We start from the raw sequence: 23,423 nt of genomic DNA on the forward strand, positions 1-23,423 counted from the left end.
TATGTTGTTATTGACTAATGCAATCAAATAGAGCTATACAATGCATCCTTTTAGACCCAAATTCTATATATAGTGGAATTCAGATTTCTCTAAACTAGAAGGGAAACGAAAAATGGTTTGAGAATTGTGAGAAGAGAAATTACATTCGATAATTGAGTTTAATTTTGTTCATTCGCAAACGCTGATGAAAACATAGAAAATTCCAACATAGAAGTTATTGTTTAAGTTTGATGTAGCAGGTTAATGTTCCAGCCCATTAGCCATAACTAATACCTGTTGTTTGGGTTTACTAGAAGTGAAATCATAATTACTGCATGTAGATAACCATTAAAGAGAAAATACAACCTGCACAAGGCTGTAATCCACCTGCGATTTTTTGTAAGTAATTAATGTTTCAGAGCTAGGAATAACGTTAGCCAATGGATCTAAGGAAAGTTTGTTTATGTTTTCGAAAAAAGAGTTTCTCTCATGATATAATCTGTACCGCGTCACTAGCTCGAGCTTATTATAACTATTATTAAATGGAACTGTATTGTAAGATATTCTTTGGTTATGTTCGCTGGATTAAAACTGTATGTTGGACCCAAATAGCAACGAAAATCGCTATACACGCTTTTAATACTGCATGTATTTAGCACGCATTCTTATTTTATTCCTTCGAATGTAAAGAATTCAAGTCACTATAAAAAGATACTTTAATTTGTGTCTACGCCCTATTGCCTTAATCAATCACAGCATATATATGAGATCATCACTCTTAACCTGTTGGAAATCTGCTTCGAAGAACCAGCAAGCTCTTCAAATGTCGAAATCGAAGTGTTTTTTAACCGTCGAAACTATAGCAGAAAAAAATGGCAACGCCAGGCAATCACTATTCACGCTTACTGCATGGAACTAATACGTGAAAAAATAACGTGAGAAAATAATTTGGGTCACTTACAAAAACGGCACCTTGTTTCACGCCCTAATGTATATATCAATTACATCATATTTCTAAGATCACCACAAAAACATATCCAAACTTGTGGAAAATCTGCTCTCAAAGACCAGCGAGCTAGTTGTCAAGTTCCCAGAAGTCTTTAAAAACCCAGTATCTTGACTATCGGCTGAGTCAGTGTAGCTGTGCGACATTCACTGTACACAAGAGTTAGCTGAAAAGGAATAGCAGTGACATTCACTACACGAGGATTCTGGATCAAGCTCGAAAGTAAATTATTTAATTCTTGCAGGTCCAGGTACAGCAGGTTTTTGTTATGGCTTATGGGCTGAGACATTCAAACCTAACACAATAACTTCTAAGTTGGAATTTTTATGTTTTTATCAGCAAAAGCGAATAAACAAAATTAAACTCGATCATCGTAATTTCTTTCCTCGCAATTCTAAAACCGATTTTTGTCACAAGCTAAAACATCTCAACTTGTGAGAATCTGTCCTGAAGAACAAGCAAACCGTATGTCGCATGAAAAAGCTTGCATCTAGCACGAAATCAAGTTTTATTTCTTTACACGGCATAAGGTAGCACTCTCCACTTATATTTCGCTTGCCGTTTTATTACGCTGCTCCCCGATCAACAGAAAAACGCCTACATGAAACAGGCGGCTATACATAAGAAGTTTGAGTTACTATAAAAAGATATGGTAACCTTGTTTCACGCCCTATTGCCTTATTCAATCATAGCATATTTATAATTATGAGATTATCATTTTTAACTTGTGACGAATCTTTGTCGAATTAGAAACGTATATTTAACTGTTTATAGAACTATCGCGGGAAAAAGCAACGCAAATCGCTATATACGCTTAGTGCGTGCATTTAGCACGAAACCAAGTTTTATTCTTTTTTACGAAAAGACTACCAGTCACTAAAAAAGATACTTTAATTCGTGTCTTTGCCCTATATATGATCATCTCATATATATGAGATCATAACTAAAGTCTTAACTTGTGGCAAATCTGCCTTGAAGAACCAGCGAGTTTTTAAAGAATTTGGGTCACTAAAACAACACCTTTTTCACGCGCTAATGAATCGATCAATAACATCATATTCATGAGGTCATCACTAAAACATTTCAACTTGTGGCAAACCTGCTCTGAAATCAGTCAGCTATTTGCCATGTAACCAGAAGGCTTTAAAAGCTGAGTGTCTCAACCATCTGCCGAGTCAGAATAGCTGCGACACTGTGCACGGGGATCCTGGATCGAACTCGGAGTCAACTTATTCTTGGCATTTTATTACGCTTGGTGGGTAAATGAATTGGGTGAGATTGTCTGATTTTTTGAGTGTGCCCTAAACAACCATTCCTATATAACTCCGATCGCGAGGTGGAGAACCTTTTTAAGTGAAGGCGATCTTATTTACCAGGGAAAGTCTCGTATTTATTTCAGAAAATGCAGAGTATGTTCACACAGACGGTAAAAATGTTGTTTCGTTTTATAACTCGTATTTATAACAGTTTTCCTCTCTCTTTATTAAAAAGAAATTTGCACCCGATCGAGTGGAATCAAGATTTAATCAGTTAAATTGAGGATGGATACTGCAGCAAAAGTAAGTAAACTTTTTAGATCACTCAAGTTAGTTAAAACGTAAAATCTTATAGTCACTCTATATTATAAAATTTCGGTTATAAATCCTAGGCTTATATGTACAACTTCGTAAGGGGTTTTGGGTGGGCTTATAAGCGGAGGGTCTTATATCCGGGAGGGCTAATAAGCGAAGAAATACGTTTTTAAGCTAAAAACGCGTGATAAAGCGACATTTAGCCCTGTTCAGTGCTTTCATCCGCCAGAGGGGGGGCTTATATCTGGGGGGGGGGGTTATAATCGGATGTATTTTTTTGTTTCCAGGTAGATGGGTCTATAACCGGGGGGGCTTATAAGCGGAATTTTACGGTATCTTAAATGTTATAATAAGAAAAAGCTAGCGAAGAATACGATACGACAAGGGAGGAAATAATTTTTAATTTAAAATTCTCAGCGAATATCTGCGAAAATTTTGCGAAAATGCCGTGTAAAGGTTAAATCCGTTAAATCGGAATGTTCTCTTATAAAAAATCTAAATTTCTTAACCCTATTCAGACCGGGCTTGTTTGGATCTTTTCAGTATGTCCGAAAATCATGATGTATTTGTCACATCACGTGACAAATACATCATGATGTAAAAACAGCCGCCATCTTGGATCCGCCATCTTGGATTTCAAAATTCTTCGAAAAACTTCAAAAAACTGCCCAAAATTACTGCAGAGTACTCAAAGTCATTAAAACTGTGCTTAAAAACCGTAAAAGGTGAAGATAATTTCATTAAAGTTTTTTTTCGTTAATAGAAATACGAAAATTACAAATTTGGGAAAACATGCCTATCAAAATGCCGTTGCCATGGTGACGTCAAGTTCCTAACACAACCTATCCTACCAAATTATTTCGAGATAAATTTTAGATAAACTTGCAAAGTTTGGCAGCGCTTATTTGAATCTTGAAAAGGTTACAAGCGATCAAAGTCAGCGCGGGCACTTTCCGCCCCACCCCCCGGTCTGGATAGGGTTAAATAAACCTTCCAAAAACCTGTTCGAAAATAAGCCCTCCCAAATAAAAACCTATTGGATTATATATAGATTTGTTTAGGAGCTATTAAACAATCGAGTCTGTTCTGTCATTTTATTGCAGCTCGCTGTTTATCTTTTGGTACAGAGTTTAGCTTTGTCTGCAGTACATTCAAGGTTTGTTCAAATCGATCAATCACCACAAAGACCAACGTTCCATGATGCTGTGACTGACCTCCTGGTTGAAAATAAATTCGAGAAACCCCACAACAACACTTCACAAACAAAAACACTACACCCCTGTGTGTCGCGAATAAAAAAGAAGTGGAACGCCTGCCTTGGAATAGGTTACTATGAAATTCAATGCAGAAGACAAAGTGTGGCTTGTTTATCAGCTACCAATCTTCCACCAAAGTGCAAGACAAATTATCATTTTGTCCTTGGAAAGAAACGTTTTTGCCTAGTTGTTAAGAGCTGCACATGCGCGGCGTGACGTCATTCTTCTCCGCATACAGGGTCTTTTAAAACTTTGACTGTGCTGGTTAATACTTAAATAGTCCCTGTGTGACATTTGTAGTCCTTAAAGGACATTGCAGCTACAGAAAATAATTGGTTTGTTAATAAATATAATATATAGGAGGGCTAGTTCTCTACTGCCTTTGTAGATTAGTTTATAAATTAAGTTTATTGTACTCTCGCTGGCTGTACAGATCAGCATGTACTTATGTAAAAATACTTTACATAGAATTATTTACTTATTTACTATATATTTAATACATACATTTTGAAATGTATTGAAACATTTTAAGGACACAAGTCGAGTATTTATTATATTTCAATTAATTTATGTCAAGGTTATTCAATAAAGCAATTATCTGAAGAAAAAAACTTGCTCTATTTTTATTTAATTAATTTATTACTGGAATGACCGTGGTATACGATCGCATCAGGAACAAAGGTAGGCACATTTGCAAAAGCAGATTGTTCCGGAAAATATCTGTTCGGAGACCTATAATTGCCTACGATTTTCGGATTAAAGTGTGATGAAATGAACTGGAGTTTCTTTAGCTCAAACTTCGGTGAAAGTAATGCCTTTGTTTGGGTACGAAAAAAGGCCAGCTACGATTTTCGAGAAGGCAACAGCGGCTCGTAAATTCGTCTAACAATATTAATAATATTAAAGTTCAGCTAGGGCATTTAAAGAGATACATTTTTCTTAAGGCCGATTAACACGGTACGATTTTATCGCGTGCGACAAGATTACGACACGCCTACGACGGTCGTAAGCGAGTTGTAAGTTTGATTTACACGACACAATTCGTGTCGTAGGCCTGTCGTAAGCATGTCGCAAGCATGTCGTATGCGACAAAATCGCACCGTGTAAATCGGCCTTTAGCGTTCTAAATAAGGCTTTCGAGGTCTTCAGTCGCACAAAAAGAACACTGATAACGTAAAAATAGGGTTTCCGACACCTACCGACCCTTATTTTTATGGGGTAATTCTTTTAGAATTTTTATGACAACGTTTTGTTTGAAAGCGTAGGCCGGTCATTTTTTGTCGTATCTCACTGTATTTTCTGCTATCACTTTCAAAATTCTACTGGGTAAGGAACTTGTCCCGGAAGTATCGATTGTTTGTTTGTTCTAAAATACTGTTTAAAATATTTGACGTTCAAATTGGTCTAATCTACGGGGGAATTAATTAGGTGTACTGTGCATGTTGTTTTCTTGGTCAATAAGGTCGGAAACTAAAACCATTTTAGCAAGGGGGATCCTCTCTTGATTTTAGTGATTTGAAATTCGGGAATTTTCCCTCACTTTGCATATGCACCGTTCAGAGCCTTAGTTGCATGTATTTTTCCCTTTTTAATAGATCAATTAGTATACGTAATTGGACTACATGCTGTACAATTTGGAAATAATTTGATGAAAAAAATTCCGAGGGCAGCCAAAATTGGACGAGGCCGTAGGCCGAGTCCAATTTGGCTGTCAGAGGAATTTTTTGAATCTAATTATTTCCAAAATTGGACAAGCATGTAGTCCGGTTACATATTAATTATATAGCTTGTAGTCAGTCAATCCAGCATAAACAATAAACTTATGTCCAGAACGGGAAAAGCATTCAACAATAGTAGGCATAACACAGCACATGCAACTCACTCAGAGCATTGTCTTCACAAATAAAACTTAAACAAAACAGTGCAATTTTATTCACCTGAGTTTGCGAAGCTTGCTACAAAGTGAGTGAAAACACGGATCCTGGCTCAAAGTTTAGGTATCCTCGTGAAAACACTGCATCAATCAATAAAGTCGTAAACAAAGTGTCCGAAGAGCTTTACAACTTCTTGAATCTGACATACTCCTTTCTACTATATCGTTCGTACTTCATCGCCGTCTTTTCTTTTCGAATTTCAACAAAAAACGACAAAGAATTGCATCTAGCTCATGGCGATGAATATCTGACAGATTTCTTGCTTCACTTCGCTGCACTTGTTCACCCAAGTTTTGTACTATTGGAGGTGTTTTGCTCTTGGTTTTTGCTTCTTAGTGTAGCTAGCTCCTCTTCTGACAACGTAGAAAATTTCTCTTTGTTGTTACTATTGCTGAAAAGCTCAAAAGAAATAGAAAAACGTAGCAAACTTGACTTATAAAATTCCGCCATTGTCGACTAAAAGTAAAACAGGACAAGTTTACAGGGCTGACGCTATGCTTTGTGCTAATTGGCTTATATCCGTCACATGTTGTTTTTCTTCGATTTGATTGGCTGAGACGAAACTGTCCAATTTTTCTTAAATTGGACAGTTTGTGAATTTTACCTGAAAGTCCTAATTGAAACTATCCAAATTTAATCCCAAATTGGACAGTTCCCAGAAATTAAGGAAAAATAGCTGCGCTGACAATATAGGATTTACTGACGGCTATATAATTACGTTGTGAACCGCCTATTCAGATCAAATAGTTTTATCGATCACGCGCGGAAACTTCATTTCCTTTCTATCGCCAGTAATTTGCAATAAACACAAATGTACCGAGCTTATGTGCTCTATTTTGTAACAATTGCAATAAGCTCATATACGCTACAAATCGAAATAATAGAGGGAAGGTGAAGACGATAATTGGGGAGGCCCAAACCCCTACCCTTTTATATACCTTTTTTGACAGAAAAAGGTAACCCTTTCGTATATCTTCCATAGAAAATTGTACCACCATAACATATTAAGAATACCCGGTAGAAAGACTGCATTCCTTTACTAAAGTTATCTATTCATTTCTTGTTTTCCGAGTGCCGCATGGAGGCTCAGGAGATGAATGAATCAGGCCTTAGATGACAGGGGCGGATCCAGGATTTTTAAAGGGGGGTGGCTGTTCATAAACTTTTTTGTAGTATCTTGTTTAAGCCCCAGTTTTTTTATGGGGAGGGGGTATCAGGCTTTTAGGCAGGATTTTAAAGTGGGAGTCCCAATTATTTTGTGCCAAAGACCCATACGTGGGGCTGCATGCTCCATGCCCCAAGAGGGGTCGGGGGGTATGCCCCCAGAAAATCTTTAAAAAAGTGAAGCCTCTTAGACGTGATTTCCGTGATTCTGAGCAGCTTTAAACGTCTTTCAATTAAGCTATTAAACCGCTGTTTTCCCTGGTAATTGACAAAACTACTCTTATCTCAACTTACCTTGTTTAACATTGAATTATATTTGGGACAGAAACTCTAGTTCTTACGAACAGTGATTGAAATTTGAAGTTGAACTTACGAACTTGCACGAAAGAACAGATATGGGTCGTTTTGTTCACCTGACAAGCGTGGAAATTTTTGGCCCCTGGCAAAGTTGCCTTGCTAAGGGGGCGGATGTTAACAAATATTTCAACTGTTTTCCATAGACTAAAAATTTTATGTAAGCTTACTTGCTCCAAAAAATAAATGTGAAATTACACTGGCTGCTTGCTTAACGTATGTACTTGCTGCAAGACAAATAGCAACTAGCCTATCAAAAAATTACAACACTTAAAGTATTGCTGTGATTGTACTTTTACTTGCATGCTGAAATACCACTGGTACTACAAGCTTAAAGTAATATTACGGCCCACAACGTAATTGCGAAATGGGAATGACATATATATACTATAGTTGGCAGATGAGGGCAAGACTGCCTGGGCCCCAATACCTAGTTTCTGATTTAGACAAGCATCACCATCCGCTGATGCTTCCCATTAACACTTTTTTCACCTTACCCAGTGTCATTGTCCTTATTTTCTATTTTTATGTGGATTTATTTTTCTTGTGGATCAAGGGGGGTGGCTAGCCACCCAATCCACCTCCCCTGGATCCGCCCCTGGATGAATCAGCCCGTAGATATTAAAAAGCCTAAACGGCAGTTTTATCAACCCTTTTCTGTATTTCAACTTATGGAATTTTATCCATTTTTATGATACGTTCCAGCCTGATGAACGTACCTCGTTCGGATGGGGCCTTCCAGCATAGTCTACTATAAGAAGTAACCCCAACTCGGGAGAAAGTTGCGAAGTACACCCGGAAAGTGTCAAATGACTTAAAAGTGTTTCTGAAACTATGAACCGGGCATAAAAATTCAATAAATCAATTGCATGACTAGCAACGTGTTTTGATAACTTTGGAAACTGAAAGTATAATTATTTAAAAGTAACATATATCGATTTAAAAAGATGTAATACCGGCGCCGAGTACATTAAAACAAAAACATTGATGTTTGTTTAAAGAGAACTCGTGAGTTTCACGGGTACGACGAATTCCTTTCCAAAATTTCCAGAGACAGTGGAATCCTTATTACTGGAACTTCCAATGGAAACGAAAATGGTTCGAGGTATCGAGGAGAGATATCGAGGAGAAATCGGGGGAAAATTGCAGTGTTTGACTGACTTAATCCTTGGGAAACGACTTGGGAAACGGTTCGAGTTATCGGGAGATTCGAAAAATCGGGATTTCACTCTAAACTTAGCTAGAAAAAAAAAACAAATAGTGTTTAAAAATTCACGGTTATACGAATATGTTTTCATTGGCCTTGGTGTTTCTGGGCTTCAACATAAGTCCGGTGCGAAATGATAAAGCGGTATATTAATGCCCTTCTTAACAACAGGTTAATTGGCAATAATTCGTCACTGTTATCTCATTAGTTAAGAAAACAAGAGATGGAAGCAAAGACAAGATTTTAAAAAAATATATTTGCTGTAAAGTTTTCTAAGATTCTGGGAGTTATCGTAACGAAAGTAATGTGTTCCGTTTACGTCAGTGTACCTGAAAATATTAACACCTTGAGAAGAAAATTAGAAATGTAGGCAAAAGAGTGCTTTCTGCAATTAACTATTTTAAATCAGCTTATTCGGAACACAAGTTAAAGAAAAATTAAAGGCCATCAATAAATACGATGTTTTTCAGTTTCCTCAATTGTGCTACAGGTATTGTTCCACCAAAAAGGAAACAAGAGATTTGTTCAGGATATTAATAGCTGTTCTTTGGCACAACAGTCAAGAAAATGCGGGAATTATGACGTCAAACAGCGATAAGCACTTTGTTAGATGACGTCAATACCGTCTGAATTTCATAAATGTTGAACTTCAATTGAATGACAAAATATCGCCGAATTAAAACTCTGAAACGACGCCATATTTGTAACCAAGCTAACGTTTTCTTTGCTAAAAGCTGTGTTGAACAAAATTAATTACTAGTGTTAAACGTTTTAAATCTCTGTTGTTGGGAAATCCTAAAAGAAACAATCTTTTTCAAAGAAAATATAAGTATAGACCATCAGCTAAAAGAAAGATGATCATTTTGTTTATTTAATTTAATTATTCTAACTTATTTTCGGGTGTCTGTTTGTTTTTCCAATGCGTTTGTTGATATTATAATTTATCTTACAAATGGAGAAACCGGTGAATTAACATAAAACTCCTCAAATATTTACTTTAGTTAATTTCCCTATCGATCTGGCGGTTTTTAACACAGAACGAAAAACAGATCGTTCAGTCGATGGTAAATCAATTTCACTTATTGCGGCGAACGCAGTGTTTGTATTTTTTCTTTCCTGTAATCATTGATGACTAAATGTATATAGCGGAGCCGTCGCTTCCGTATGACGTCACAATTCCCGCCATTTCTTGTCCGTTCGGATAGAACCTTGCTTGGCAGCAATTTGCCAGAAGAAACCAAAACACTGCATATCAGCTGATGTGAATTCGGTTGATTTGATTTTTATTTTTGTCATTTCTAACAAAATTCGGTCGGCTTATCTTAAACCAACAGAATAGTGGCTCGTAATCTCCCACACAGTACACATTGAAGCTAGCCAGAGTAAACTCTTCAAAGATATGCCTACACAGCAGACATGATGTCACAGAAAAATATTATTAGCTGCTACAATTCATTGAAAATTTTCATTTTAGGACAAACATTTTGTTCTACAATATAATAACACATCTTAACTTTCGTTTGAGTCACTTCCCCCACGTTGCAAGGCAAGGAGATGCGGCTTCAGTATGCGCACGCGCATGAAGAGGTGCGTTGTTATGCAGTAACTCGCACGCGGTTTTTTTGCATAATGCTGTGTTGTACCCACGCGAGCTTTTAATAGCAAAGTAAGCAAACTATTAGCGGAAGAAAATATTGAAATATCTTCTTACCAAGGACAAATCTAATACGCTACGCATTTCAGCTTATTTCAGCCTAGTATTTAATGCATTTCCAACAAAAATAGGGAAGTTCAAAAAAGGAATTTTAGCAAATCATAGTTCTAATAAAGTTTCTTTGTGGTATTCCTTTACTTATATGTGGCTGCTTCTAAGTCACTCGACCAGAAGAGTTTCAGAAAACCCAAAACGACGTTTATTCACAGGTAAGATAGGTTGTACTACACATGTAGATTCTTGAACATTAACTGGATTACACGAGCTGGATTACCCGAGCTGGATTACCCGAGGTGGATTACCCGAGGTGGATTACCCGAGATAACAATCTGTGGGAAGAACCGAACTGAAATAAGCTAAAGTTCTAAGCACATCACTAAAATGATTTACAACATTGAGCGGAAAGTTCAACGAACAGTTTCTTACCGTTTAGGCCTTTAACAACACATGACACGGTCCGATGGAAAACGATTTGCTTTCACCAATACATATTTATAAGAGCACCACACGATGCGAAAACAAAATGGCGGTAAGTAAACGAGCGAGCGGTCGCTAAGCTGCGTAGATAACCGCTGATCATAATCTGGCTGAACTGCAGCCACATGGCTCCCCTAATTGTTTTCTAACAATTAAACCTTAACAAACTTAATCAACAGTCACTTGAAAATAAAAACGAATGTTCATGTCTATAGTTCACTTGTACTTAGTCTCTCTCACTGAACATCTGGCTCCTCGATGGGGAATTCCCCGGTCTTTGTATTACTCTCATGGGAAAGCAGCTAAGACTCATCACACGGTAACAGCAGGACCAATTTATGGATTGGTCTGTCCAAGAGTGAAGGAGGCTTCTGTCGTCTCCCTTTGTTGTCAAGCTCTCCGTCAGCCTTTAGAATTTTGACTTTCCTGACATAACCATCTTCACTGGGGTAGACTTCAACGACCTTGGCGAGTGGCCACTGGTTACGTGGCCCTTCATCTTCCTTGGATATTACTATGTCCCCTACCATCAGGTTTCGTGTTGGGCGCATCCACTTACTACGGGACTGCAGGTTCTGGAGAAACTCATGACGCCACCTAACCCAGAATTGATTGGCAAGATACTGCACTCTACGCCACCATTTGCGACAATAAAGATCTGCTCGCTGGAATTTGCCAGGGGGCGGAAGCACTACTTTCTGCTTTAGGGTGAGCAGATGATTTGGCGTTAGAGGTTCTGGGGCATCTGGATCATTCAGGTTGCTGACTGTTAGTGGCCTGGAATTCACTATACACTCTACCTCTGTCATAAGGGTTCTGAACGCTTCGTCGTCCAGCTGGGTGCCAGCACTGACAATTAGAGTTTCCAATGCACTACGAACTGTCCGTATGAGGCGCTCCCATACACCACCCATATGACTTGAATGTGGTACATTCATCTGAAATGGTATCCATTCGCAGCCATTTTCCACCAGGTACTCCTGCAAATGCTCTTGGTCTAACTCTTCTAAAGCCGCTTTCAACTCATTTTGTGCCCCCACAAAGTTTGTTCCTTGGTCACAACGTAGTTGTCTCACTGGACCACGTCGATGGAGAAAACGACTCAGAGCACTGATGAACGACGAGGTGTTCAAGGAGTTAGCCGTCTCCAAATGTATACTTCTGCTTGCCATGCAGGTGAATATGACACCATAACGCTTTACTTCACTTCTTCTCTCTTTGATAAGAAAGGGCCCGAAGAAATAGACACCACAGTACGAGAATGGCGGGGAAGGCTCAACGCGGTCAATAGGCAAGTCTGCCATCTTCTGAGATTCCAGGGGACGACGCAACTTTCTGCAGGTCACACACTTTGATATACAGTTTGACACGGCTGAAGAGCCACCAACTACCCAATAACCTCTCTGGCGTAATTCATTTTGGGTGATTCCTCGTCCCATGTGGTTCACCTTGGCGTGGTAGAACTTGATTAACAAATCAGTAATTGGACTCTTCCGTGGAAGTATTACTGGATGCTTTGTTGCAACTGGAAGGTCGGCTCGTTTGATTCGACCACCTACTCTGATAAGACCATCGTCATCTAGGAATGGATCTAGACGGTACAAACAACTGGACATCTTGATAGTTTGATTTCTCTGTCTTGCTGACTCTCTAGTTGATACTTCTCCAACCACTTGAAGTTTCACTAGTACTTGAATTTCTTCATAGAAATGTTCACGCTGAACAATCTTCAGGACTTCCTTTTCAGCAAACTGGAATTCTGTAAGCGAAACAGCTGCTCTTGGCAAGGGTCTAGCGCACTTCACATTTGCTTGATTGTTCAACTTAACCTTTCTGTTTGTTAACTTTGACTTGAGTTGCAGGCATAAAGCAACAACCTTCAGAAGACGCCACCAGCTTGATACATGGGCTAAGCGGTCTGACTTGAACGAATCAGGGCAGTAAGTAGCTGTACGTTCTACATGAGACATGAAGACATTTCCTTTCTTGACTTCTGGATCATCCTTTTCAACTTGAATGTCTTTCTTCTCTTGAGGCTGGAAGGCTCCTTCTTTCCAAAGAAACGCTGGCCCCGTTAACCAACTGGAACCTTGCAACAACTGCGAAGCTGTAAGACCACGAGATGCATGATCCGCTGGATTGTTTTCTGTGTCAATATACTGCCAAGAACTTGGGTTTGTGAGATCACGGACCTGCTGCACACGATTAGCAACATACACATGAAACCTCCTAGCTTCATTGTTGACATAGCCCAGGACGATTTTACTATCCGTCCAGAAATACTCTTTGACATCTGTGTAGGGGAGTTCTTCGCGCAGAAATTCACTCATCTTCGCTGAAACGGTGGCTGCGGCTAACTCTAGCCTTGGTATGGTAAACTGCTTTATCGGAGCAACTCGAGCTTTGCCAATGACAAAAGAACAGTGAGCTTGGTCTTCCTCATTAACAAGGCGGAGAAAAGAACACTGTCCGTACCCCTCCTGGCTGGCATCTGAGAAGTGATGCATTTCACACTCCTGAATCTGTCCAAACTTATCTGGCTTAAAGCATCTTTGAATCTCTAGCTTTTCTAAGTTCACAACATCTTTTAGCCACATCTCCCACTTAGGACGCAGACTCGCTGGGATCGGGCTGTCCCAATCAAGTTTGTCTCTGCACATTTGTTGAAGGATTTGTTTTCCTTTTAAAGTTACTGCCGGTGAAACATAGCCATTGGGGTCATAGATGGAACTCACTGTAGACAATATTCCCCGGCGTGTAAATGGGCGTCCATCCAGCTCAATTCGAAACTGGAAACTGTCATTTTCTACGCACCACATCACTCCTAAGGCACGCTCCAAGGGAAGTGGGTCAACCTTTAAATCCAACTCTCTCACACCCTTAGCACGTTCTTCAATTGGGATTGCTTCGAGAACTTCTCTCCTGTTTGACATGACCTTGTGCAGCTTAAGTCCTGCTTTAGCGCAAATGCCTTGACTTGCTTTTATCAGGGTGACTGCTTCCTCCACGGTGGGAACTGATTTAAGCCCGTCATCCACATAGAAATCTCTTCTTATAAACTCAGCGGCTTCCTTACCAAACTCATCTTCACCATCGTCTGCTGCCTTCTTCAGGCCGAAATTTGCACAGCCAGGTGAGCTACCAGCACCAAAGAGATGCACCTTCATTCTGTACTCGACAACTCCTTTACTTGGATCTCCGTCTTCCCACCACAGGAACCTCAGTAGATCTCTATGCTCTTCTGACACCATAAACTGATGAAACATACTCTTTATGTCAGTCATAAGTGCTACTCTCTCTTGCCTGAACCTACACAGGATTCCAAGCAGAGTGTTCATTTGGTCAGGACCTTGCAGTAAGAAATCGTTGAGGGAAACACCATCGAACTGGGCAGAACAATCAAAAACCACTCTAATTTGGTCTTTCTTCCTCGGGTGGTACACACCGGTGTGCGGCACATAGTTAACCCTTCCATCCTGAACATTCAGACGGTCTGTTGGTACCCTCTCTGCACACAGGTCAATCACATCCTTCATGAACACTTGGTAATCTTCAAGGAACTTGGGGTTCTTCTTAAACCTTGCTAACAACTGGTGCCATCTCTTGACAGCAAGCTGACGGTTGTATGGTAAAGACACTTTATCCATCTTCAAGGGTAAAGGCATCTCATAGTGACCATCTGATCTCTTTACAATACCATTCTCCAGAACTGAGAGAAACCTTTGGTCTTCCACTGAATAGGATTTGCTCCTCGTAGAACTTTCTACAAAGTCCGACTCAAGAACTTGGATAATCTTTTGCGGATTGATAACTTCCTTTACCTTGGTCGAAAAGGTAAAGTGTTCATGTGTCTCGCTGGCAACTATCTTGTTACACACTGCTTCACTCTCGCCACTTTCACTTGTAGATTTGCAAACTCTGCCAACTATTCCCCATCCCATTAGGGACTTCTGACCATAGGGATCATCATCTTTTCCCACGACAACTTCTCTGGGCCTGACGATACTTGGGCAATTATTTCCAATAAGCAGGGAGATCTCAACATTAGGATCATACGGCATTAGCTTGTCAGCAATGGGGCGTAGATGTTCCCACTCTTGGGCAACACTGGCCTTTGGAATCTGTGACCTACTAGCTGGGATGGCATCCCGCGTGAACAACATAGGCAACTTCACACTGTGCTCCCGTTTTAAGTCCAACACTTCAAGTCCACAAATTCGGCTACTCGGTGTATGTACATTTCGCTCTTGCACTGTGGTCAGCAGCAAATCCGTTGGTGAGCCTTGCAAATTTAGTTCCTCACATAGACTCTGCGACACGAAACTAACATTCGACTGGTCATCTAACACTGCATAATGCAAAACTTCTTGACTGGGTTTACTTATGTGACGAACCCACACTGGCACAATCATGGCATGATCAGAACCTTTGCCTTGCTCTGGAATTGTACAAACATTTGTACAGTTAGAGGTAGCCTCAACAGTGTCCTTCTGCAGGTGGAGATACGTTGGATGGGTCTTAGAACAAACACGACATACAAGTTTGTTCTTACAGGATGCTGCTTGGTGCTGTCTACTGGAAGCACAACCAAAACACAGAAATTTCTCAAAGAAAAAGTCCTTCCGATCCCTGTGGGACATCTCTGCAAACTTCTTACAGTTGTCTAGGTGATGATGTTCCTTGCAAAACAAACAGGTTTGAGAATTTTCTTTCTTGCCTTGACTCTGGTTGTTTGAGTTCCTGTTTTGTTCAGATCCTTGAGTGGCAAAGGAATGTACTTCCTTGTCCTTGAATGACTTTCTGGTATGGTCATTGGGTTTAACAGTCTCCCTTGTTCTTGTTAGGTCTTCAAGCTCAGGGATGTTTGCCCTTTCAGCACATTCTTTCACAAATGCAGCAAATTCGGTGAAAGGTAGTCTCCCTCGCAGCCGTTCTTAGTGTCGTCACGCAAAATTCCTCCCCACTAACGGCTGCTCACATTCGAACAACATTCCTTTCCACCATTTCAGCCAATCACCATTCGGTTCATATATCTCAGGAACCGTACCCGCCAAAGTAATCTAGCCAATCGCATTGCGTGTTTTATTTTGGAGTTCTCAGCTTTCAAAATAGTGACCCTTGGCCTTGAAGAAGCTTTTGATGTTGTTTAATAGCAATACATTTCGAATTTCGAGCTTAAATACAAATGCGTTGAGAATCGTTTCGATTTTCCGGCGATTACTCTGATTTGTTCATGACTGGATGTGAATGTGATCTGCTATTCAGCGACCAGCGAGTTGTCAGCTTGCAAAGCGTGCTATCAAAGGCCTATAACGTTTAAAAAGGCATCTGATCATCTTCAAGAGCTTAAAACTGAATTGAAGGGAATCTTCAAGGATCAAACAATTCCAAGAACAAAACGCTTGTTAAGAGTCGTGAAAGACGATGGAGAAACTGCGACAGCTTCATGCCGTGGGAAAGCCTCGAAATGTTTACAATATCCGATCAATACAACTTGATACAGGAGAGACTTTCCGAAACTCATAGGTAGGTTGACAAAAATATCCTTCTTTTTTCTCGACTACATTTCTAAACATTGTTTTTTGCTGTGAATTCGCAATGTTATTTCGTCCGTTGTGAAAACTTTTAGAAATGAATAAAATATGTTTCTTAATTTACACGTTGTTTGCTTCAGTTCGAATGTTTGATCCGAATGTTCCGCAAAACGTTAAAATACTGGAAAATATATTTCGCTCTGTTTCAATAAAGACGTCCAGAACCGCAATCTTTGAGAAAGAAGAGACAAGAATACGAAAACAATAATTATATTTCGTCGCTCCCGAACGCATACTTCGCCGTGCATAACTTGCAATTGTTGGATGACATGAACCGTCCCGACATGAACTGGCGAAAAGTAAAGTTTATCCCAACACAAATTAAATTTAGTCAAATTTAACTTTTTTTACACAGCAGAGGAATTTAAAACTTTTTATGAGACGTATGGTCTTCGGTTTTTAGTCTTCTGCGTTTGTAAACCGGTTGAAACTGAACGGTTTACAGATCTTTTCAGAAAAATAATTTTTCGAAAGCAGACACGGCAGACAATGTAGCGCCGCATTGTTGAACGGTTGCTATAAAATAAGCTAAAAGATAAAAGTTTGCGCCTTTTATTTTCATGCTGTTTTATTGCAACGGTCAGCGAAGCGAAGCCCTTTTTGATAAATTTCCCGCATAAGGGTTTAATCGGCACCAGTTATAGAGAGTTGACGCCGCGGAATAAAACAAATAAAATTTATTTATCATCAGAACTTGTTGCGTGCGTGCGAAATACATGGGATCGAATGTCCTTTGAAACGCAGACATAACGTCGCAAAATTACAGGAGTACTCCGTGTATTTGTTCAGTTTCTGCTCCAAATTCAAACCGAAATTAATGATGTAAGTGGATTCAAAATACGCTGTAGAGAATTTTAAAAGCTGGCTCAACAGTCCCGTGAATGATTCTAAATGCTCGGTGATTTCGTTGAATATCGAATGCCGTGATTGTTAATTTTATCGAATGTTTCAAAACGTGTTGACAATGTTTTGAAAAGTTATTTTTAAATGGAATTGCAACGCTTTTTCAGTTCCGTTGAAAAACATTGCTTGCGTTTTTAAAACACATCGAAATGTTCTTCTCTGCAACAACCGAATTCGCGGGAAAAAACATGTTGATTACGATCTCCCGTGCTGTGATTGGTCACATAAGAAACAAAGGGAAAGGAATGTTGTTCGAATGTGAGCAGCCGTTAGTGGGGAGGAATTTTGCGTGACGACACTAAGAACGGCTGCGAGGGAGACTAGGTGAAAGGTGGATAGGCCCCATCTCCATTTAGCGCTCTACACTTCTTTACATTTCCTCTCCATTTACTTTGGAGCTGGACAGGCAGCTTTGACAGAATCTTAACATTTTCTCTGGCAAAGTCCAACACTTCGAGACTTGGAGTAGTTTCTCTGGCAGCCTTTATCTTTTCAAGGAAGTCGGAAAGATCCCTTAGAGCCTCTGCATCCTTGATACCAACTTTTGGCCAATTTTCTAACTTGTTTAGGAATGCCGAGCCAACAACATTGCAATTACCATATCTTTCTTTTAGCAATTTTCTGGCAGACTGATAAGCATCTTCAGTTCCAATCAATAGGTACTGATCAACAACTTGTTTAGGTTTCCCTGTGAGGTATTGATTTAGGAAGTTCAATTTGGTTTGAGCATCCATCGGCTTAGAATCAATAAGGGTACCAAAGGAACTGTTCCATGAAGGATACTGAAGGGGGTCTCCACTGAAGACTGGAATTGAAATCTTTGGCAGCTGACCAGTGATAGCTAATTGCCTGTTTACTTGGTTCTGTTCTACAGTGGCGGCCACTAACTTACTGCTTGTTTCCACTAACTTATCCATACATTTCTCTAGGATGATAGAGACTGATGTAAAGGGTGTGGCATTAGGTGTACTGTACTGTTGGGGACTAGGTGTAAGTTGAACCCCATTAACTTGAGATGATGAATAGATTGGATTCTGATGAACAGGAGTCTGTTCAATGTCACTTGTAACTGGAATGGATTTGAGGAAATTGTCCATATCCTTAGCCTTATCAACTGGAGGAACAGAGCCCAGGTCCTGTTCACGGTCAACAATTTCTTCCCTTTCTTCTGCTAAGCAGACATTAAGCTTGGCTTGATTTTGTGCTAGCTTACTTTTCAATCTTAGCTCCTCTAACCTTTGCTCTTGTTCTAGCTTCATTAACTCAACCTTTTTTTGTTCCATTTTCAATTTTCGTTCTTCATCTGCAAAAGCCAACTTGACCTTTAAAGCAGCTTCTTTCTTTCGTAACTGAAACTTATCAGACTTGACACTGCTGGTGGAACTGCGTTTTGATTTGAGACTGTCTCTGTCCTTAAAGGAAACACGACTAGAACCTTTGGAGCTGGCTGCATCGAAGGCAGATTCAAGTTTTTGATACTCAATAGCTTCTAGATGTTTTATTTCTGCTCTAATATCAGCTTCAAATTTCGACCACTCTTGCTCAGTTTCTACACAGATTCTTTCAATCTCTTCAATGCTTTCACCAGGAATGACAACCTCCTTAATTCCACCAACAATATCTCTAAATTCGCCATAGATGACTTGAGCTTCACTTAGCTCTCTCTTAAATTTAGAAAGATCTACTGACTGACCTCTTTCCAGCAGAGTACTTCTCATTCGTTGGACTAGCTCACGCTTCTTAGACTTTAAGTTGTTTATCTTCACGTCCATTACATAATGGTAACCTTTCTCCGTCATTGGGCGCCTCCTTGCGTCCTCTTCGTGTGCATCATCGAGAACTTTCTCGTCGCTACTTGCTTGTGCCACGGACGAAGCTTCATCGGGAGTCGCATCTTTCTTGCCGGACATTTCGGCTGCTGAAAACGATTGTTATTGTGGCTGCTTCTAAGTCACTCGACCAGAAGAGTTTCAGAAAACCCAAAACGACGTTTATTCACAGGTAAGATAGGTTGTACTACACATGTAGATTCTTGAACATTAACTGGATTACACGAGCTGGATTACCCGAGCTGGATTACCCGAGGTGGATTACCCGAGGTGGATTACCCGAGATAACAATCTGTGGGAAGAACCGAACTGAAATAAGCTAAAGTTCTAAGCACATCACTAAAATGATTTACAACATTGAGCGGAAAGTTCAACGAACAGTTTCTTACCGTTTAGGCCTTTAACAACACATGACACGGTCCGATGGAAAACGATTTGCTTTCACCAATACATATTTATAAGAGCACCACACGATGCGAAAACAAAATGGCGGTAAGTAAACGAGCGAGCGGTCGCTAAGCTGCGTAGATAACCGCTGATCATAATCTGGCTGAACTGCAGCCACATTATATTAGCTATAGCATTAAGAAATATATTCTTTATACACAAGCAGCTTGAAGGTAGTTATCGATTTGCACTTCCAAATCCCTTGCTTTGTATAAGATAGTTGATGTGGATTCAAATCCGTTCTTTCTCGAAAAGGTTCAGTTTTTTTTTAGAAAAAAACTGACTGTTTTTCACATTGTTTCATCGGCAACATCAAAAAAATACAGCTTTTTTTTCTCTCAAACTATTTTAAACTGTTCTGAAAAGAAGAGCCTTTAAGTAAGAATATGACACTTACGGTGGTTTAACAGTTTGCTTTCTCCAGTGATGTCATAAAATTTCATGTGCACACGGGTGACTTGTGTGGCTCCTTGCCTAAGCGGTGTGCATAGAAACGAAATGGAAGTTAAAAATAGGGCGAACTGATAAAACTTCCGTTCATGTAGGTGGGGTATAGAACATGCTTCGTCTAGCAATAGAGCGAATAAATTAAGAATAGAAAAGTATAAAAATCACCTTCCATTGGGCTGAAGCTATGTTGAGTTGGATACTCGAAGGCAAACTACAAAACAGAAAAGCAACTATATTCCCCAACTTTGGAGGTAAGTAGAACTAATACAACTCTAGGAACACGTTAAAAGAAATACAGTCACAATACAATTAGGGAAACTTTCTAAGTTTCTCGGTAGTAAGCGACCAGAGAAGACGTCTGAAATTCAGGTTATTTCCAAATATTTCTTTTTTCTTTTCGATATACTGTTTGTCCTGTGTCGTTTTCAAAAACTGCCTTATATTGAAGTTTTCCGATTTAAACGTCATTTCGTCCATCGCCATTAAAACCTCGTAATACCATAGGAACATTTCCTCAAATTAATAAATGTGACTAAGTTTCCCATTTTGCACTTCAAATATTAATTGACATCGGTGGAAGTTTTTATTAAGATACACTTCTCACCATTTTTGTTTTCCTTTTTAATTTACAAGTAGCCCCCTTCTGGAACCGAAACGTTTCAAATCACTTCGTCTTAAAATAGCAATGCAAGCAACAAACAGCATGTAGAATTAAATCATTGCAAACTAAAATATGTTTTACGTCACAAACGTAGAGTTTCGAACCGTTCGTAGCAGTATTCATGTTGTCGTTATTCCATCTTGGATGAAATGTAAGCGAAAACACCAATTACTGTAAAAATTGCTTGTTCTGAAATTTAATAATTACAATTCAATGAAGTTCTAAAACTTTTGAAACCATTTAAAGTCAGTCGTAGCTCAAAATATGTAATGAACAAAAAGTTAAGCTTCCATTCCCTTGCACCTGATAATGTCAGGGTCTTTGCTGACACAGTCAACTGACACTGATCAAAAATCTTGATAAAAGAGAGCTATTTTTGAATGTTAAAGCAATGAAATGGGGAAATCGCCCTTCTTGGTTGAATATTTTAGTTATATAAGCAGCATTATTTCTCATTTTTAGTTGATATAGTGGCTGTTAATTTGTAGGAGCTACACCACACGAGTAAACTGCAGAAACTTTCACTGAAGACAAGACCTTCAATCAATTGACTTGCAGAATGAACATTGCAGTAAAAGTAAGTAAACATTTCAGTTTATAAGACAAGTCGGATGCAAGATTACTGTAAAACCCCTATGCTGCAGCAATACCGATTTAGCGACACAGTTAAAGCTCGTTACAGCCCCTCTCTTTAAGTAGCTTGGCTAATAAAAACGTGAACGTAAGACAAGCGGTGAAAAGTTTAACTTTATTTCAGCATTTTTCAGTTTTTTTCTATTTCTTCGCGATAAAGTAACAAAGCAAACAGTTTGAATCGAAAATAAATATTAAGAGAGTTTACAAACTTTGACATGCAAGCATTTCCTTCAACGATCTGTTTACGTATTTCTTGCTTGTTGCACTTACCTCACTAATTCATCGATTAATTTTTTTCTTGTTGTTGTTTCTTAGATGCTAATTTCAATAACGTTTGTCGTGAGCTATTTCAGTCTGGTTTGTGCAAAACCTCTTTTCTTGGAGATGCCATTGCTACGCAGTCAGGTCTTCAACCAGCATTCACAAGCCGAGGAATCCCAACCACAAGGCGATGTCTTTGAACCAGAGGAGAGCATTTATAGCCACGAGGGAAATATCACAAGTGATGTGAACGAGTTTCTTGAAATCCCAACTGCGCATAATCGCACTGCCAGGAGTACTCATCCGTGCGTTTCAAAAGTCTGGAGAGAGAGAGATTCCTGCAGAAACAGATGGGTTCAGATGGTGCAGTGTGATAGAACACATCCAGCCTGTAATCACGTGATACCTATACACAGCATACCTAAGTGCCAAACGGTGTACAGCTACTATCATAACTGCCCTTCAATACCAGTAGATTGTAAATGTGCTTCTTGAATTAACCTGGAAAAAATGTTAAGTTTATTTGTTTAGCACTGCATGCATGTAACCGCGCTATTTTAACTTGTATGAAATCATTTTCTCCAGTAAAAGATAAAACACCATTGTATATAAAACCAGTTTGAAGCTTTCTCACGAGTATAGGCGAATATTGCAAACAGCTGGACTGTTTTAATGATTAAGGAGTTTTGAAAATAAACTTGATTCAGAGTCAATTAAACTGAGTACGTGTCAATGTGATATTGCAGTTTTGCTTTAAAGAAATTGTCCTTGGCAAAGTTCCTATAAAATAAACCGTAATTATGAGAATCCCCGTCTCTTTAATATGCGACGGAGTCACCCCACAGGGCTAATAAATCAATTCCCCGTCACTTAATTCATAGGTTTTACGTTAGTAATTTGAAAAAAAAAAAATCATATTGATTCATAATGAGTATAGAATAATAGAAAGAACGGTCATAAAACAGATTTGGAAGTTGTACTAACGGCCAAAGACGCTCCCTCTGAAGACAAACGCAGTTGGGAAGATTATTAAACAAATGTCCGATTACAGCGAGTTCTGAATGCAACTTAGTTGATGTCATTCACACATTCAACTTGTGCTGTCGCCTATTAATGATTTTTAAGCCTTACTAAAAAAGGCGTTATAAGTGGGTTGAGATGGGGAGGGAGGGAAGAGATGGTAAGGCCAAAATTGATTACCTTCATAATGTTAACTTGCAATATTCACACTGATCTTTTCTCAGAATGAGGAAAAGTTCTCTTTTACCAGGTTTCACTATTGTTATATTTAGTAAAAAAATATCCATTGTCTTGCATGACAATGTCTGAAAACTCAATATAAAAAGTTCCGTTTGCGCCAGTGTTTGTAAAAAATATAACTTAGGTGCGTTGTTGAGCCTAAAAATGTAGCTAGGCAAACGATTGCTTTCGGCAATTAATGATTCAAATCAATTTATAATACACGTTGAGGCAAAATTTCACGTTATCTATCAAAATATGCCGTTTTTCGGGTCCCTTGACGGCGCTACAGGTATCTCTCCGCCAAAAAGGAAACATGATATTTGTTCAGGACATTAATAGCTGTTCTTTGGCACAGCAGTCAAGAAAATGCAGGGATTGTGACGTCATACAGCGACAAGCACTTTGTTAGATGACGTCAATACCGTCAGAATATCATAAATATTCAACTGAATGACAAAATATCGCCGAATTAAAATTCTGAAACGACCCCTACTTTGTAACCTTCTCTAGTAGTTTTTATGAACAGATTCATTTAATAAATTACCAGTGTTAAACGTTTTAAATCTCTGTTGCTGGAAAATCCCGGAAAAAACATTTTTTCACGGACGATATAAGTTTAGACCGCCAGCTGAAAGAGAGATGATCGTTTTGTTTGTTTAAGTTATTTTCGGGTGTCTGTTTGTTTTTCTAATGCGTTTGTTGATGTTAAAAAAATTAATCTAACAAATTGAGAGTAAG

General features: G+C 39.1%; 3 protein-coding genes across 3 annotated transcripts; 1 reads left to right on the plus strand and 2 right to left on the minus strand.

The window, feature by feature from the left end:
• Positions 1–10,333: 10,333 nt before the first annotated feature.
• LOC144632097 (uncharacterized) lies at positions 10,334–11,899 on the minus strand. Its single transcript, XM_078490698.1, has 2 exons — positions 10,612–11,899; positions 10,334–10,514 (listed from the first exon to the last, which is right to left on the minus strand). The coding sequence occupies exon 1, from the start codon at positions 11,832–11,834 to the stop codon at positions 10,965–10,967; it is 870 nt and encodes a 289-aa protein (XP_078346824.1). The 5' UTR covers positions 11,835–11,899; the 3' UTR covers positions 10,334–10,514; positions 10,612–10,964.
• A 47-nt stretch (positions 11,900–11,946) lies between these two features.
• LOC144632381 (uncharacterized) lies at positions 11,947–19,548 on the minus strand. Its single transcript, XM_078491011.1, has 4 exons — positions 19,378–19,548; positions 17,484–19,280; positions 12,111–15,567; positions 11,947–11,997 (listed from the first exon to the last, which is right to left on the minus strand). The coding sequence occupies exons 2-4, from the start codon at positions 19,067–19,069 to the stop codon at positions 11,947–11,949; spliced, it is 5,094 nt and encodes a 1,697-aa protein (XP_078347137.1). The 5' UTR covers positions 19,070–19,280; positions 19,378–19,548.
• Positions 19,549–21,105: 1,557 nt separating this feature from the next.
• LOC144633164 (uncharacterized) lies at positions 21,106–21,938 on the plus strand. The gene is made up of 2 exons (XM_078491964.1): positions 21,106–21,123; positions 21,498–21,938. Exons 1-2 carry the CDS (start codon positions 21,106–21,108, stop codon positions 21,936–21,938), a joined length of 459 nt encoding a protein of 152 aa, XP_078348090.1.
• The last annotated feature ends 1,485 nt before the right edge of the window (positions 21,939–23,423 follow it).

Source organism: Oculina patagonica, chromosome 12 (genome assembly GCF_052425735.1).
Source record: "Oculina patagonica isolate OP01 chromosome 12, crgOcupat, whole genome shotgun sequence".
NCBI lineage: Eukaryota > Metazoa > Cnidaria > Anthozoa > Scleractinia > Oculinidae > Oculina > Oculina patagonica.

Coding starts and splice junctions, on each gene's coding strand:
- LOC144632381 (XM_078491011.1), bottom strand. CDS start 19,069: ATGTCCGGCAAGAAAGATGCGACTCCCGATGAAGCTTCGTCCGTGGCA. Junction 15,568..17,483: donor GGGGCCTATCCACCTTTCAC/CTAGTCTCCCTC, acceptor ACTACCTTTCAC/CGAATTTGCTGCATTTGTGA. Junction 11,998..12,110: donor TCAAGTTCTACCACGCCAAG/GTGAACCACATG, acceptor TGTGACCTGCAG/AAAGTTGCGTCGTCCCCTGG.
- LOC144632097 (XM_078490698.1), bottom strand. CDS start 11,834: ATGGCAAGCAGAAGTATACATTTGGAGACGGCTAACTCCTTGAACACC.